Here is a 14,889-nt window from a genome sequence, read left to right on the forward strand (position 1 = left end):
TTAAACCCATATGGCTACAGTCACCTGTCCTGTCCATACTCCGAATAATGTAAAAGTTAAAAAAGATTGGAACAGGTGGATCGATTCTAAGATTGCGAGTTTTAGGCACCAAAGAAATGAATAAGAGGTTTCAAAATTTGGTAAAATTGAAAATTAATTTCATCGTTGAATTTTATGTGAACAAAAAAAAATATATCTAATCTTCCCAATCCAACATAAGTTATACTAACAATTTAAGAGTAAGTAGAATTAGAAGTTATAAGTAGATAAAGTCGATTATACGTACAAAAAAAATGTTTACTAGACAATACACGGCCACAAGACACTTTTGCTTGTTTCCTTGTTAGAGGCTGATTAGAATTGGGCCGAGGCAAATAGGCCTATAAAATACATAATTTTCCAAGGCCTTAGGTTTACTAATCCATATATATCTCCTTTTACAGTTACATAATTAATAGGGAAAATTGTATGAAATAACAAACTATTAATTCAAATTAAATGTTATAGCCATATTTTCTTTTATTTGTAATTCGCAGCAAACATTTCATTTTTTTTGTCATCCCATTTGTATACCGAAATATACAAATAGACCCATTCGGTATACATATGTGTTGTATAAAAATTAATCGCAGGACCCATCTGTATACCGAAATATACAAATAGATCCATTTGGTACACATATGTATTGTACAAAAATTAATTGCAGGACCCATTTGTATACCGAAATATATAAATAGATCCATTTGGTATACATATGTGTTGTATATATGTAATAATTTTGTTTATATACAATTACTATGTTTTAGTTTGTATACCAAAATATACAAATACAGATTTTTATGTATATGTATACCGAAATATACAAATTAATAGCCATAGCAAACATAAAGTTTGTTATGGAGCGCAATTATACAAACTATAATTATAGCATACAAATATGATTTTAATGTTTGCTAAACCTAAAATTTACTCTAATTAATAATCTCTTTTTTTTTTTTTTGTAATTATTCAATCAAATATGAAGCACGTGAAAGAATATGCTAAGCTTCTAATGGTCCCAATAGATGAAAAAAGAGGCATATCACAGTTCAATTTCACTCGATCTTGAGTTGCTACATTGAAGAATATTATCGACGAATTGATGGATTTGGGCTACGATTTTGCTATTTACAACAAATTTACCAAACAAATTATGCTTAACAAGTGCAAAATTGATAGTCATGATTTCAATAGTTATCACTTGCGATGTGTAAAGACGCTCGATGAATTTAAAAGGAATGGTAATAATTCTATGGTTATTTTCATGTTTCAAGCTTCACAAAGACGTGCATTTATTTATTAAACAAGTGTCTTGAATGATTTGGATCAGTATTGATTGTTTTTTGACAAATCGGATTGCTTCCCTACACAAGGTTATGAGCCCATTTTCGATTAGCTGATTAAAAGTGTTTCACGATTGATAACATTATAATTTTAGATATTGAAGTTTGTTTTATAATAGTCACCTTCTTTTTGCTTGCCTTTTTTGCGCATAGTTTAATTTGCACGTAAAAGAACTTGATGGAATCTTTCATCAATTTATTATGTTCTCAATTTTCTTCATCGCAGGATTTTGTGACTTAATTTCCTTAAGGTCGTTCATCGTTTCACGTGTAAAGTTTTGTCATAGGAGCACATTATTTGTTTTTGAATAGCCAATTTAATTTGAGAGAATATTTGATATTCAAAAGATATTTACATGTAATCTTTCGTAAAAAATGAGATTTGTATTCTTAAAAATAAGGCATGTTATTTGTTATAAAAAATAAATATAATCTGACATCTAGAATTCAATATACTGTCAATTTGAACATATTAGCAATATCCAAGTTAAATATGTATATCCGGAAGTCCTCAAGGAAAAACTATGGGAACTTGAATAAATTATTATCAGAGATAATATTATTAAGTACTCAAACAAAAAAAATTAATTTAGTTTGAATTAGATGGGTTGGATTATGACCCAGCTTTAGCCCATTTCAATCCAAGTCATTTCAACTCAAGTAACTTTTGAAGGGGTCAATTATCGCTTATATATTAACGTAATCCCCATCCATTTAACTCCTTAATTAAAAACATTTGAAAGTTTTATTTCCCTTCATTTTTTATTTTTGTTAACCTCAGCAACATATGGTAATGGAGTGGGATGGACTAAAGTGAGTTTGTTCAACTAATATAGTTGAGATCATTTTGCTGCATAACTACGTAAGTTAAAACCTTTAATTAAATTTTGAAGGAGTTGCTTAGTCGCCCCTTAATTTCTCCAAAAGTATGCAAGTTGTTGATCAATTGATATCCTCCTCCCTATCCACATACCCCTAATTAAATTCTCTAACCATAATTTATTAAAAATCCATTAATAAATTATCATATGATAAAAGGCATTTTATAATAAAAGAACTAAAAATATATTTCATGAGGAATATAAGCTTTAATTAATTAGAATAAACATTGTTATAGTGGTTGATCAATATTTTCTGTTTTTTTCTTTGGAATGCGTGTCACATACATTTATTCTGTTTGAATGTTTCGGTTAGATAATATAGCACGAAGTTTTAGCAGCTTAGCACGTCTGTTTTATAAGGAGAAAAATGGTTTCGTTGCATCACAACATCATCATGCACTTTCAACTACTTTATTCCACCCATTAATTTGAAACTTTACTAATGTAGCTATCTCATGAGTTTTGTATAGTTTGACCAACATTAAAAAAAAGTGTCTCAAATAGTAGTTGTTTTGTTAAGATATTTGTTTTTCAAATATTTGACATTTTAGAAAAATAAGAAATGGACGGATTTCTCCTTTTTGCTCCTCAGACTATAGGGTATTAGCAGTCGTTTTCAATTGTTGTTTTCGTTTTAAGAACATGTTTTTACGCGTTACTAACCCGTTCGCCTTATTTATTTTGTTTTCAAGTTGTGAAGTTAATTAAGTGTAGCATTTTAAGAGAGGTAAAAGAAATATTTAGACAATTAATAAAGACGTTTCACTTTTTTTTCAAAAGGCCTGTAAAAATATAAAATGACAAATAATATGAAATTAGAGAAGGCTCTCACTATCTATATTCTATTGCAAAGTAGTATAAGTTATATAAAAATGTTGGACAAGTTACTAGACTTTGAATTGAATAAATCAATCTCCAGTGCTTAATACTAGAGCAATAATCCATATGAATTGTATAAGAACAATAATTAACTTTAGCTTGAGTCGTTTTTAGGGCCATGGGGGGATTTTTTACCTTATTTGATTCGTTTTACATATGTAATTAATCTTTGAACCAAATGAATAAGCGGAAATTATGAATTATACATCATATTTAATTAAGTAAATATTAAGTGATTTTTTATGTTCTTTTCCAGTGTAATTATTTTGACAGAATTTTTAATTGAGCAATTTGAATTACATATCAGTCCAAATATTCATGAATGAAATAAGTTGAGGTGGATTGACTAACTAATAGATGAGCAGGTCAATAATCCGTTCAAAAATTGAGGAAATTATTGCTATTTTACCACCAGAATGGTAGTTGATTTTTTAATTTTTTTAAAAAAGAGAAAAACATAAAGAAGTAGAAAATTAAAATGGAGAACGTGCGTGCTGCTTGCGTATAAATAGAAAAGCCATTGCCTGGCGTTGAGAATGAAAATTAGCTGAGAGAACACAATGGAAATTTCTTCTGATTCCAGTAGAATAGAGGAAGAGTATCGGTCGCTTCCTCCTCTCTATTTCATTTTGACGCTAATTTGGTTCATCTCCGTCTGTTCCTGGACTTTCAATACTTGCAAAAATCGCCATTTTCAGGTCTATTTCATTTTCTCTTTCTGCTCCTTTCCCCCCCTCTTTTTAGTATCGCTTTTATGGAGAACGAGTAATTTGATGCATCTGATTGCTGAAAACACATTTACTGATCAATAGTTTTTAGCTTAATTTTTCGCTGTGTTATTATGAAATTTTTGTGTTATAATTCCTTCGCTATTCATACATGAATAAGCTACTTGAATTGATTCGCTGCCTATACGGTTTATCGAGGTTTTATGTAACGTCGTTAATCAATTTATCTGAGTTATGCGCTTGGAAGTCTTCTTTGTGCAAATAATTTAGCAGTTTTTAAAATTCTGTATAGTATTTCCGATTTATCCTTTACTGTCGAACTGTTAAAGTAATTTGTTTAATTTTGGTTGTTTATGTGCACTAGAACAGACGAACAGATTGCAATGGACGCTGGCTACTGTTCCACTGATCAAAACTCTGCAACTTACCCTATCTTTCCTCTTTTGGTAAGGCCTTTTGTCATTTTTATTATTTTAGGTATAAAGTAAAGCTTTCCTCCAAATTTGACTGTTTGATGCAAATTTATGAAAATTCGATTTCCACTTCAATTTGATTACCTTAACCGCCTGCTCAATAGTTCTGTGCTCTATTTCTCGAACGAAACAACTACCGTGTATAAAGTCGCTGTGAAGTTAAACTTGCTCATTGGAGGTTTTGTTTTTTACTTATTGTTCTTCTATTTGATGTTGCCTTGCAGGTATTCATGCTTTTATCATCATGTATGCTCACTGTGGATATCATTTGGTGTCTATGTTACTGGAATTCTGTTCCAAACAGTAACTTTTGTTTCGTTCTTGCTCATTTCTAATGGATATTGCATCACGTGTGAGCGTCTTTCAATACAAGAGCGCCGCATCACAGCTGCTCTTGGATGTATTTTCTACTTGACTCATGTCGGCTACAGAGCTTCTGTGCCTTATTTCTCTGTGAGTCTACTAGGTTCTTCTGACTTTGAAAGAGTGCTGCATTGAGTTCTGCATTATCGTTATATTTCTTTTTCACACTATGAATTAGTTGTGCAGCATTGCCTACTGTATTATTGTTTTGTTTTAATTTCTTTGTCAGACTGTGAACTAGTTGTGCAGTACTGCCTACTGCACTGTTTTTTTCATTTAATTTCTTTTTAACAATACAAATTAGTTGTGTAGCATTGCCAACTTCTTTATTGTTTTCACACATGATATTTATTTTCTGTTACGTATGTAATACAGGTACTCCTCACAGTTGGCTATGTCATTTCATTTTATGTAATATTTAAGCACATATCGCAGAACTTAATAGTTCTGCAAGAACAGTTGACCTTTATAGAGGATGAGGAAATCCCTGCAATGCATGAAGCAATCTACACAAAGTATACAATGCTCAAGTATGCAATATTCACTAATTTTAATATGGTATCCTATACTTCTGGACTCAGTGTCTCGTGAATTATTGGATTTTAACTCTTTATCTATGTGATTGTCCAGAAAATTTCAAAATGCAATGCATATGATGGCTGTGGCAGAACTGGCGGTATTGACACCCACCTTTATTTGTTCTTAGTAGTCAGTTTTACTGTAAAATCTTGTGATAATCAGGTATTTTAATTTTCAGATTCTTATAAACGTCGACAATTCAATAGGTAACTACTGGCTCCGATTGTTGGTTCGAGAATGGGCACAGTTTTGTATACTCTCTTACATTGGGTAAGTGAAAATTTCAGCCAGTTTTCGGGTTTATTTTAGTAGAAAGGATTCCTTATCAAGTTGTAATCTGAGAATATCATTAATATTTTATTTACCTCAGGTGGACCTTCAGGTCAAAAGACTTAGCACCACGCTTCTCTGTTATGCCTGTAATAAAGTCTCTCGGGGAGAGAATGGTACCTCCTATTTATAGCATTGTAAGTGTCCTTTGATACCATAATTCTAATTGCCTTGCTTAGAGTTGACTGATCTTGGTGAATATTGTCTATCTTTTGTCTAAGGTTTGATATTAGCAAAAAAAAAATGGAAGTGGAATGAGATGATCATCATCTCCTTGTTTGACAAGAGCAAGGGAGATAAAAGAGAAACTTGATCCGTACATAATGATTTCTAAATAGTCAGATATGATAAAGAAGAAACTTTTAAATGTTGTCCTTTCTCTTTCAATTTCTCGCGCCTTCTCCCCACGTAATTGACTATTTTGATTTTAATTAGTAGCATCATGAATTAAAGAAACTTTAAGGTAGGCATATGGTTTGTATTGGAGCTGGATTCAGGAGTATAACTCATAGTATCTACTTGTACATATACTGCTTGAATGAATTCCCAAACCTACCTCTAATCTTCAGTTGTGATACCGCAGGAAATGGATGCAGCTACTTTTAAAGACTTCAGTACTCATGGATGGCATATAGGCGTGGTGAGTATTCATTCATGAGATTTGTTCTCGAGTTTCCCCCATCTCTCATCATTTTCATAACTTCTTCTTGGTGTTATTGTATTAACTAACTGCCAATTAGAACTTGATTCAAGTTTCTACAATTTCGACTAGCCAATTTGTTTCCTACACATGTTTCTTGGCAGAATGGTTTATAATCTTCATATTGTTCACTATTAATTTTTGTTCAACGGATGATATTTGGTATCTGAACTGAAATTGAATTCTAATCTTGCAGCCAACTTCACCCAAGAAAGGAACTTTAAAGAATTCAGTTTTAGTGGTAGTTCAACACCCCCATGTGTGTAGATTGACACCACCTGACACTCATTCTCAGACTGTAGCTTAGTTACTTTTGCTGCAGATGTATATTATTCATTTGTTACCAATCATAACAGAAGCCAGGTTCAGGACATCCTGCAGATCAAGCATCCATCTACTTATAGGAAAAGAGGAGTATAACCAGTATTTTCTGTAAATCTTTGTACACATCTCTACTGAGGAAACCTCAGAGGTTTCGGCTGTAAACTGTATATTGTTCCCTCGATATTGTCTGCTTCAGGTGTCCATATTTCAATGGTACAAAACTCACTTTGCTGCAAATACACAGTGACGGTGTTCCTCTAGTTTGCAGCTTAATAGTTCCTTATTTTCACTACTGATATTGTAGTTTCTATGAACAAAAAAAATTAAAAAAATTGTCTGATTCATATACTGAATATTCCACGAGGATGTATTCCCAATGATTCTGCAGTGGACGTTGGAAACATCTTACTGCAAGAACACGTTTAATGTCTTTGGAAGATTTGAAAAACTGGGTTTGAAATTTCTTTTCTTTAAGATAAAAGTTAAGGAGTACTTATTTTGTAAAAAAAATTCAAACAAACAAAATGACACCTGGTGTTCCTTTATTTCTTTCTTTTTATGAGGGTGCTGGATGGAAAATTTTTATTATGGATGAGGTACGACTAATACTAGTTGTATGAGGGATTATTATATTAACATTATATTCTGATTCATGGTCCATACTTTATTTTCCTTCCTGCCCTTTTGTTTCTCTTTTTTACTCTTCTTCTCTTTCTTCATTTCTCTCGTTTTATGTTTTTTTATTTTTAATTTAATTTAATTTTAAAATCACTTCAACTTCTCCTTCAGTTTATACGAATGAAAATAATTATTATTCTTATACTTATTTGTTTTATAGAATATATTTTCCAAATTATAATTTTCAGTATTATATAATTAAGAGTAACTTTCACATATAGCAAACAAAAAAATCATATTTGTATGCTATAGCAAAGTTTGCATAATTGCGCTCCATAGCAAATATATATATGTATAATTCGCTATACATATACAATTAAAAACTATCTATTTCGCTATACATATATACAAAAAGAGCAATTGTATAATTCGTTGGCTCCTCTTCAGAATTGTATAATTTCATTATACAAACATAAAACTGGGCAGCGGAATATTTTTATTGTATAACTATAAGTGTATAGGACGAATATATATGTATTTGCATGTGTATATACAATTTTCTCTCGCTTTATACAAACAGAAACGCAATTTATACACTTCTGTTGTATAAAACGAGAAAGAGAGAAAGGCACAAGAGAACTGGGCAGGAGAATATTTTTATTGTATAATTATAAGTGTATAGGACGAATATATATGTATTTGCATGTGTATATACAATTTTCTCTCGCTTTATACAAACAGAAACGCAATTTATACACTTTTGTGTATAAAGCGAGAGAGGAGAACACAGACGGAGTGAGCGAGAGAGGAGAGTGGCGAGCGAGAGTTTGAGGGAGAGAGATGCTGGCAAACAGTTTGCTACAGGACACAATTAAATCAAAGTGTGGTTATACCATTTAATTTGAATTATTAGTTTGCCATTATATACAATTTTCCCTATAATTAAGGTCCCTATACTTGAAGGCTATGAACATAAAAAAATTCAAGTTAATTATTTGAAGGCTTAAGTCATTTGAGTCCGTTAAAGTTATCTGCATAATTCACTTAAGACACTTCAACTAAGACTTGTACCTATTGAACACCTCTGCCATTTTGAATTTGATCCATTTGAACATTTTTTGCCTAGGTGGCACATTATTTGTAATTCACACCCTTTAGGTGCGTGAAAGGTTTTAAATTAGGCGTTTTTTAAAAAAAAATATATATATTATTTCTTCTTCATCTTCTTTGGCATCCCTTCCTCAATCACACCGCCAGTTTGCCACTACCGCCACCGCCGCTACACACCCTTTTTCTTCCTCTTATTTTCTCCTGATACTTAAGTTCTTTTATCTCCATTGTTGTTATATTTTTGGCCTCGTTGTCATCCATATTAGGATTGGCTGCACCACCATTCCACCATTATCACCGTCATTTTCATCATGTTTAATTTGTAAAGGGCTTTAAGTTTGGAGTTTGTCTCTTTGCTGCTAATTTAGTTATTTGGTGTTAAATTGATGTCCAGTTGTTTAAATTTATTGGAGAATTTTTCTATGTATTATTTGCATTGCTCAAATTTTTATTGAAGTTTTTTGATTTGTCCTGAATGTGTTGTTTTGACTTTAAATTGATGTATATTGGCAGAATGTAAGGATGTCCTTCATCCAAAAAGTTAATCGGTTATGAAACACAAAAAAAATTGAAATAACTCCATTTTTTCGACAATAGCAATTGAAACTTATTAATTTTCCGGCGAGATTTTTCCCCCCATCTTTCTCTACCTAAAACAAGACGAAAAAGAAAGTTATAATTGAAAAATAGGCTGATGAAAAGGAAGATTTGTCGTGTTGGAAATGGCACTGTTCAAGGAGAGGGAGGGTCGCCATTAACGGGGTGGTATTGTAGAGGGAAATGTGAGTTTTGGGCTTCAGTGGATAGCAGGGGAAGTGGGGTGGTTTAAGTTTAAGTTTTTTTCATTTTTTTTTACTTTAAAATAATATCCTTTTTCTTTACTTTATAATGTAATGTTTAAATAATTTTTTGGATTAAAAAATTACACATGTCAGTATATAATTAGTCAAATTGACATGTCAGCGCGAGTATATTTCACACATTTTCTACTTTTAGCTTATTCTCAAAAAAAAATTCAAATGGTTCAAATTCAAAATGGTAGAGGTGTTCAATAGGTACAAGTCTTAGTTGAAGTGTCTAAGTGAATTATGCGGACAAATTTAAGGGGCCACAGATGACTTAAGCCTTATTTGAATGGTCACTTATGTCGTAAAAATCGACCACTAAAATTATTTTTATTTCTTTTTCTCTCATTTCAACTCACTTTCACTTTTGAAATTTTATTTATATATAATATGAACATTATTTTGAATATTTTTTTGCAAAAATAAAATAAAACATAACTCTATTTTCAACTCTAAGGCATATATTTCAATACAGTTAAAAAATATATGAATTACATAGTCAAACACCTAATAATAATCATAACCATGCTTTCAATATTTAATGTGTAATTTAGTAACAAGTGTTTGATATATACACATAACTCTAGTTTTATTAATAATATTTTTGAAATATTTAATTATTAATATTTATGTAGTTATTTAATGATAAAAATAACAATTTTAAAAGATATTTTCTATTAAAATAAATAATTAAAAAAATTACTTTAATTTATATTTTGGAATGAACAAAAAATGAGAAAAAGAAGGAAAGTGAAAAGTAAGAAAGAGAAACAATGCCAAAATGGAAAATAAAGTTGGGTCCCGCACAGGTCAAAATATAATATTAATAAAATAATAGCCTACAATTAGTACTAGTTGTGCCTCATACATAATAAAAATTTTCGTGCTAGATGGGGAAATCGCGGAATTAGTTATTTCATAGAGAAGGTGAGATAATTAATTTTATCTGATATTTTTATTTATCCAATCCCGCTACCAAAAGATCCCAAGAATCTTTGAAGGACTGTAAGTTACTTATAAGACTTAATTACCATTAAACAATGTAAAATGAAAAAAAAGGAGAAACTATCTAATTACACAAATATTTCTATTATATTTATTATTTTTTTCTATAGTTTGTAACAAGTACATTTTATCTCACTAATTAATAATTTCGTACCACATTATAAGCCATATACATCTAGATACATGTGTTTAGCTATCATATACACTGAAATAGGGAAAGAGACGAGCGAAAATAGAAGAAAGGCAAATGAAATTTATATATGTATCTTAGATACCTATGAATCACATAAAATACATGTATCTAGAATAAATTAAATATAATTTTGACCCTATTTATTTTTTTATTTTGACGTATATGAATTAGTTTCTGAGTCCGAGGAAAAACCCCTATAAAAACGAGCACATCTTGTTTTACCGAAGGGTTGGGCCTCCGATCGAAGCCCAATTAAGAACTGCTTCTTTGCCTCGTTGGTTTTAGAAGTCCAGCCTGTAATGCTTCTCTGCTCGTCGTTATCAGACTTCCGGGCGAAATCACGACGACTACTGTAAGATACAACAAATCAACATCTCCGGAATGAGTGCAGGTAAATTTACCCTCTTGATTCCCACCAGTTATATGCGAATTTCTCACGATTATGTAGTTCTCAGTGAAAATATATCTTAAGTAAGCACAAATTTAGCTTTAACTGAGTCAGTAGGAAGTTTAGTTGTATTCTGTTTCAATTTTGCTTGTGTTCTTCATATGTCCTTTTTATTCGCTAATATTATGGGTAAATTTGATTTATATAACTTATCGGTAAAATGTTGAGTTTAGGGGGACTTTATGTATTTTCTGTTAACATTTTGAGTTAGTTATATACTGAAACATCAACCTTTGAACAGTACAAACAATTTATCAAAGGTAATCAATTACTCAGTATGAATATCTATTAGATTGCCAATTAGTCAAGGAAAGAGCAAAAAATATTTTTCTGAAAGTAAATTGCTATGAGTTTCAGCATCATATTTTATTATTTTCAGGTGAAAAAGCATGTTATCCCTTTGGTTGGATGGTGCATGTTACCTCAATGTGGTCTTGATATGACTATGAACCGTTTTGGAACCAATTCTAAAGAAAAGTTGCATAAGTTGATCTCTGAAGTTTATATGATATTCAGTTTCTTACAAACAAAAATATATAATATGGCATACATTGAATAATTTCTCTTTTCCTTTTTTCTTCCATTGTCATTTGCAATATTGTGGCCTAGCGGTTAATGAAGTTGGAATTGATCATGGAAGACTAGGGTTCATCCGAGTAGAAACAAAAAATTAGGTACTTTCTCTCCATTTGTGGAAGCCAGTAGAGAGTTGCCTGGAATGTGTGTGGTGGGAGGTAAGTTACCTAGTGGATTAGTCACGGTGTGTGCAAAATGGTCCAAACGCCATCTTTATAGAGTCAATACCATGGAGCTTTTATTTTTAAAATCACTCTGGTAATTGATCCTTTGTCCTCACTGTGAAACTTCCGAGTTTTCAATTATTAATTAAGGAAAGTTTGCCAAGAGGATGAAATTTTCATAGGAAATTGAAATTGACACAACAGATTTTTTTTTTCCTTTTTTGGAAAGCAAAAGGTATTTCAATGCCTTATCATGATGAAAGACACAATGCAAAGCCATTTTTGATTTTTCAAGACATTCTGGAAGGACAAACTTAAATAAGCCATTCAAACTAATCAAGTGGTAGTATAAAAGCATTTTTTTTTCGTTTCTTTTAGAAGCACAAGGGATTGCGCATATTTCAAAGCCACAGTTGATGTGCAGCAACCTAAACCAGAGGGAGAGTCTTTGTAGTCCTATTTGTATGTGTTTCCTTATTCTTTACTCTTGTGTTTCAAATATTTATTTCAATTCTTTGAAGGGGGAGCATTTGGTGGAAATAGAGGACTGAGACCGGTTCCACCAGAGAAAGGAGTTTTCCCATTGGATCACATGCATTTATGTGACCTGGTAGAGTCCTTTCAAAATTCTCATGGTTAATTTCTTTTGTGATGCCTTCTGTGTGTCACTTCCTATTTTAATTAAGAAAAAGTGATTTTATTTTTGTGATAGAGCATAGATTTTCCGTGGTACGTTTTCTTGTCTTATTTGTTTTCTCTTTGGTTCATTTTAGGAGAAGAAGGAATACCTCAATTGTCTTAAATCCGCTGGGCATAAATCCGAGGAGTGTAGACATCTCTCTAGAAAGTACCTGGAGTGCCGAATGGAGAAGTAAGTTCATTTGATTGGTTCGGAAAACTTGCTACACTACTTAAGTCTTAAAAGTATACTTTAGCACACAGCTTAATGTAGTCATCAAAGGTCTTTACTTGCTTTGGTCGCTGCACTACAAAATGTTCCAGTTTGTATAAATTCTATATAGCAAGTTTATAAATTCATTTTCTATATTCACAAATATGTGCAAATTATGCCTCGTAATGTATCTGAAAGAGTGCTTCCCCTAAATTTTGTCCACTGGAGGAAAAGGTGAAAAGTTTCCTAACGTAAAACATGATCAATTATATGAGGTGGTTATGTCTCAACAGTGAATTGATATGGTTATGCTCCTAGCAGAGGATGATGACAGCATTAGTTGGAATCAGGCTCTTGTTTCTCTCTTATATACTTCATAGTGCAACTTCAATTTTTTTCTATCAGACTTTACCAGGAAAAAATCTTCCATTTGGTGTTTTTTTTATCAGTTATGCGATGCATATCTTCATAAGAGATGAACAATGCAATATTGGTGCTCGTTGATTTTGAATTTGTTGCAAGTCATCTGCTGTATGTGAGAGTTTAATTTGGACCTTTTTCACTTTACATAAGTAGCAGTATTCTGAATATTGTTTTCAATGTATTCCAGCAGTAGATGCGCAATTTGAAGGGAAGAATTCCTCCTTAAACTATAGGAATATAGAAAGAGTTCTAGGATAATTCCCCATATAGTTGAAGAGAAGATCTCAGGAAGTACAAACCTTGATATTCTGAACACGCCAAAGTCTGAAATACCTTCTCTTTTTCCTTTGAAACAACACGAGGCCTTGCTACAACATTTAAACACACATTGATGGTTTTTAGTGAGATGGTTTGACTAATATGTGCTGTGTTTAGGTCTTTTCTGTTATGTAATCTATCTCTATGTTAATAAACAACAATTGTTCGTCATAGTATAGGAATTTAGACAGCAAGCAAATGATTGTTTCATTAGCGCAATTGCAGGAATTTGATGGCAAAGCAAGACATGTCAGAACTTGGCTTTGGCAAAAATGTTGATGCTGGAACTAAATCAGAGGAAAAGACAGAACAGACGAAAGAGAAATGAAGAGTGAATTACTTGCTGTGTACTTCTGAATAGTCTGGCTGTGAAACTCCAGGCCGACAATAGTCATATCTCCACAATTTCTGTCAGTTCTATGTGGAGGTGCACATTTTTCCTCTCAACCCTTTGTAACGTTTTTATTTCTTTCTTCTCCTGGATCCTCTCTGAACTGTAGTAAAAAAATGTATAGCGAGAGGGGAGAGAACACGAAAGGAAACTGAGTTTACAATGTTACAAATGAGAGAATAATCTTGTTTGGAAATTGATATAATTCAGAGCAATGTGTAGATGTCATTATTTTCCTTTTACACAAATTAGAGAAAATGAATGCAATTTACTGTAGATATGACTGCTTAATCACCCTTCAGAGAATGTCAATCTGTATAATAAGTTTGCTATTTGTAACAGTAGGTATTGGTGACGAAAAATAAAAATCAGTTTGGTGTAATTTTGAATTTCTTTTCAAGTTAGTTGAAAAGACTGGATATAGAGATAGAGACGCCTTGTCGGTATAAGACCAAATTCCGCGCCTTTTAGATTTGTATTTCAAAAACATTATGATACTCGATTGTGACTGATATTATGGAATTCGCATATTAACGTTATGATAGAGCCAACATCTTCTGAATTATTTTATTTTGTATGGAAAGTTAATTTGCACAAATTAAATTGTGACCGAATCTTTTAATTAATGTTGACACAATGCTTACTTTTTGTCCTTCCTCTTACGTTAAAAGAGTTGGGAACAACAAAACTCATATTTTCATCTGTTTCACATTCTCTACTACTCAAAGTTTCTCTTATAAAATTCACATATTAACTTTATAATAGAGCTAATATCTTCTGAATGGTTTTATTTCATATGGAGAGTAGATTTGTGCAAATTAAATTGTGACCTCATCTTTTAGTTAATGTTGACACAATACTAGTTACTTTTTTTCCTTCCTCTTAATTTAAAAGTGTTGGGAACAACATAACTCATATTTTTAATCTTTTCCACCTTTTCTACTACTCAAAGTTTCTCTAATAGAATTCACATATTAACTTTATAATAGATCTAATATCTTCTAAATGGTTTTATTTCATATGGAGAGTAGATTTGTGCAAATTAAATTGTGAACTCATCTTTTAGTTAATGTTGACACGATGCTAGTTACTTTTTTGTCATTCCTCTTAAGTTAAAAGAGATGGGAACAACATAACTCATATTTTTAATCTTTTCCACCTTTTCTACTACTCAAAGTTTCTCTAATAGAATTCGCATATTAACTTTATAATAGAGTTAACATCTTCTAAAGGATTTTATTTCATATGGAGAGTGGATTTGTGCAAA

General features: G+C 31.6%; 2 protein-coding genes across 2 annotated transcripts; both read left to right on the forward strand.

Annotated features, from left to right (window-relative positions):
• Positions 1 to 3,641: 3,641 nt before the first annotated feature.
• On the forward strand, positions 3,642 to 6,876 carry LOC125859335 (uncharacterized). Its single transcript, XM_049539059.1, has 9 exons — positions 3,642 to 3,840; positions 4,240 to 4,316; positions 4,568 to 4,796; positions 5,082 to 5,236; positions 5,337 to 5,382; positions 5,464 to 5,555; positions 5,656 to 5,752; positions 6,199 to 6,255; positions 6,512 to 6,876. Exons 1-9 carry the CDS (start codon positions 3,703 to 3,705, stop codon positions 6,620 to 6,622), a joined length of 1,002 nt encoding a protein of 333 aa, XP_049395016.1. The 5' UTR covers positions 3,642 to 3,702; the 3' UTR covers positions 6,623 to 6,876.
• A 3,773-nt stretch (positions 6,877 to 10,649) lies between these two features.
• On the forward strand, positions 10,650 to 13,864 carry LOC125859333 (uncharacterized). Its single transcript, XM_049539057.1, has 4 exons — positions 10,650 to 10,801; positions 12,120 to 12,208; positions 12,372 to 12,469; positions 13,457 to 13,864. Exons 1-4 carry the CDS (start codon positions 10,792 to 10,794, stop codon positions 13,557 to 13,559), a joined length of 300 nt encoding a protein of 99 aa, XP_049395014.1. The 5' UTR covers positions 10,650 to 10,791; the 3' UTR covers positions 13,560 to 13,864.
• The last annotated feature ends 1,025 nt before the right edge of the window (positions 13,865 to 14,889 follow it).

The sequence above is a fragment of the Solanum stenotomum genome, chromosome 3 (assembly GCF_019186545.1).
Source record: "Solanum stenotomum isolate F172 chromosome 3, ASM1918654v1, whole genome shotgun sequence".
Classification (NCBI taxonomy): domain Eukaryota; kingdom Viridiplantae; phylum Streptophyta; class Magnoliopsida; order Solanales; family Solanaceae; genus Solanum; species Solanum stenotomum.

Coding starts and splice junctions, on each gene's coding strand:
- LOC125859335 (XM_049539059.1), top strand. CDS start 3,703: ATGGAAATTTCTTCTGATTCCAGTAGAATAGAGGAAGAGTATCGGTCG. Junction 5,753..6,198: donor TACCTCCTATTTATAGCATT/GTAAGTGTCCTT, acceptor GTGATACCGCAG/GAAATGGATGCAGCTACTTT. Junction 6,256..6,511: donor ATGGATGGCATATAGGCGTG/GTGAGTATTCAT, acceptor CTAATCTTGCAG/CCAACTTCACCCAAGAAAGG.
- LOC125859333 (XM_049539057.1), top strand. Junction 12,209..12,371: donor ACATGCATTTATGTGACCTG/GTAGAGTCCTTT, acceptor GGTTCATTTTAG/GAGAAGAAGGAATACCTCAA. Junction 12,470..13,456: donor CTGGAGTGCCGAATGGAGAA/GTAAGTTCATTT, acceptor GCGCAATTGCAG/GAATTTGATGGCAAAGCAAG.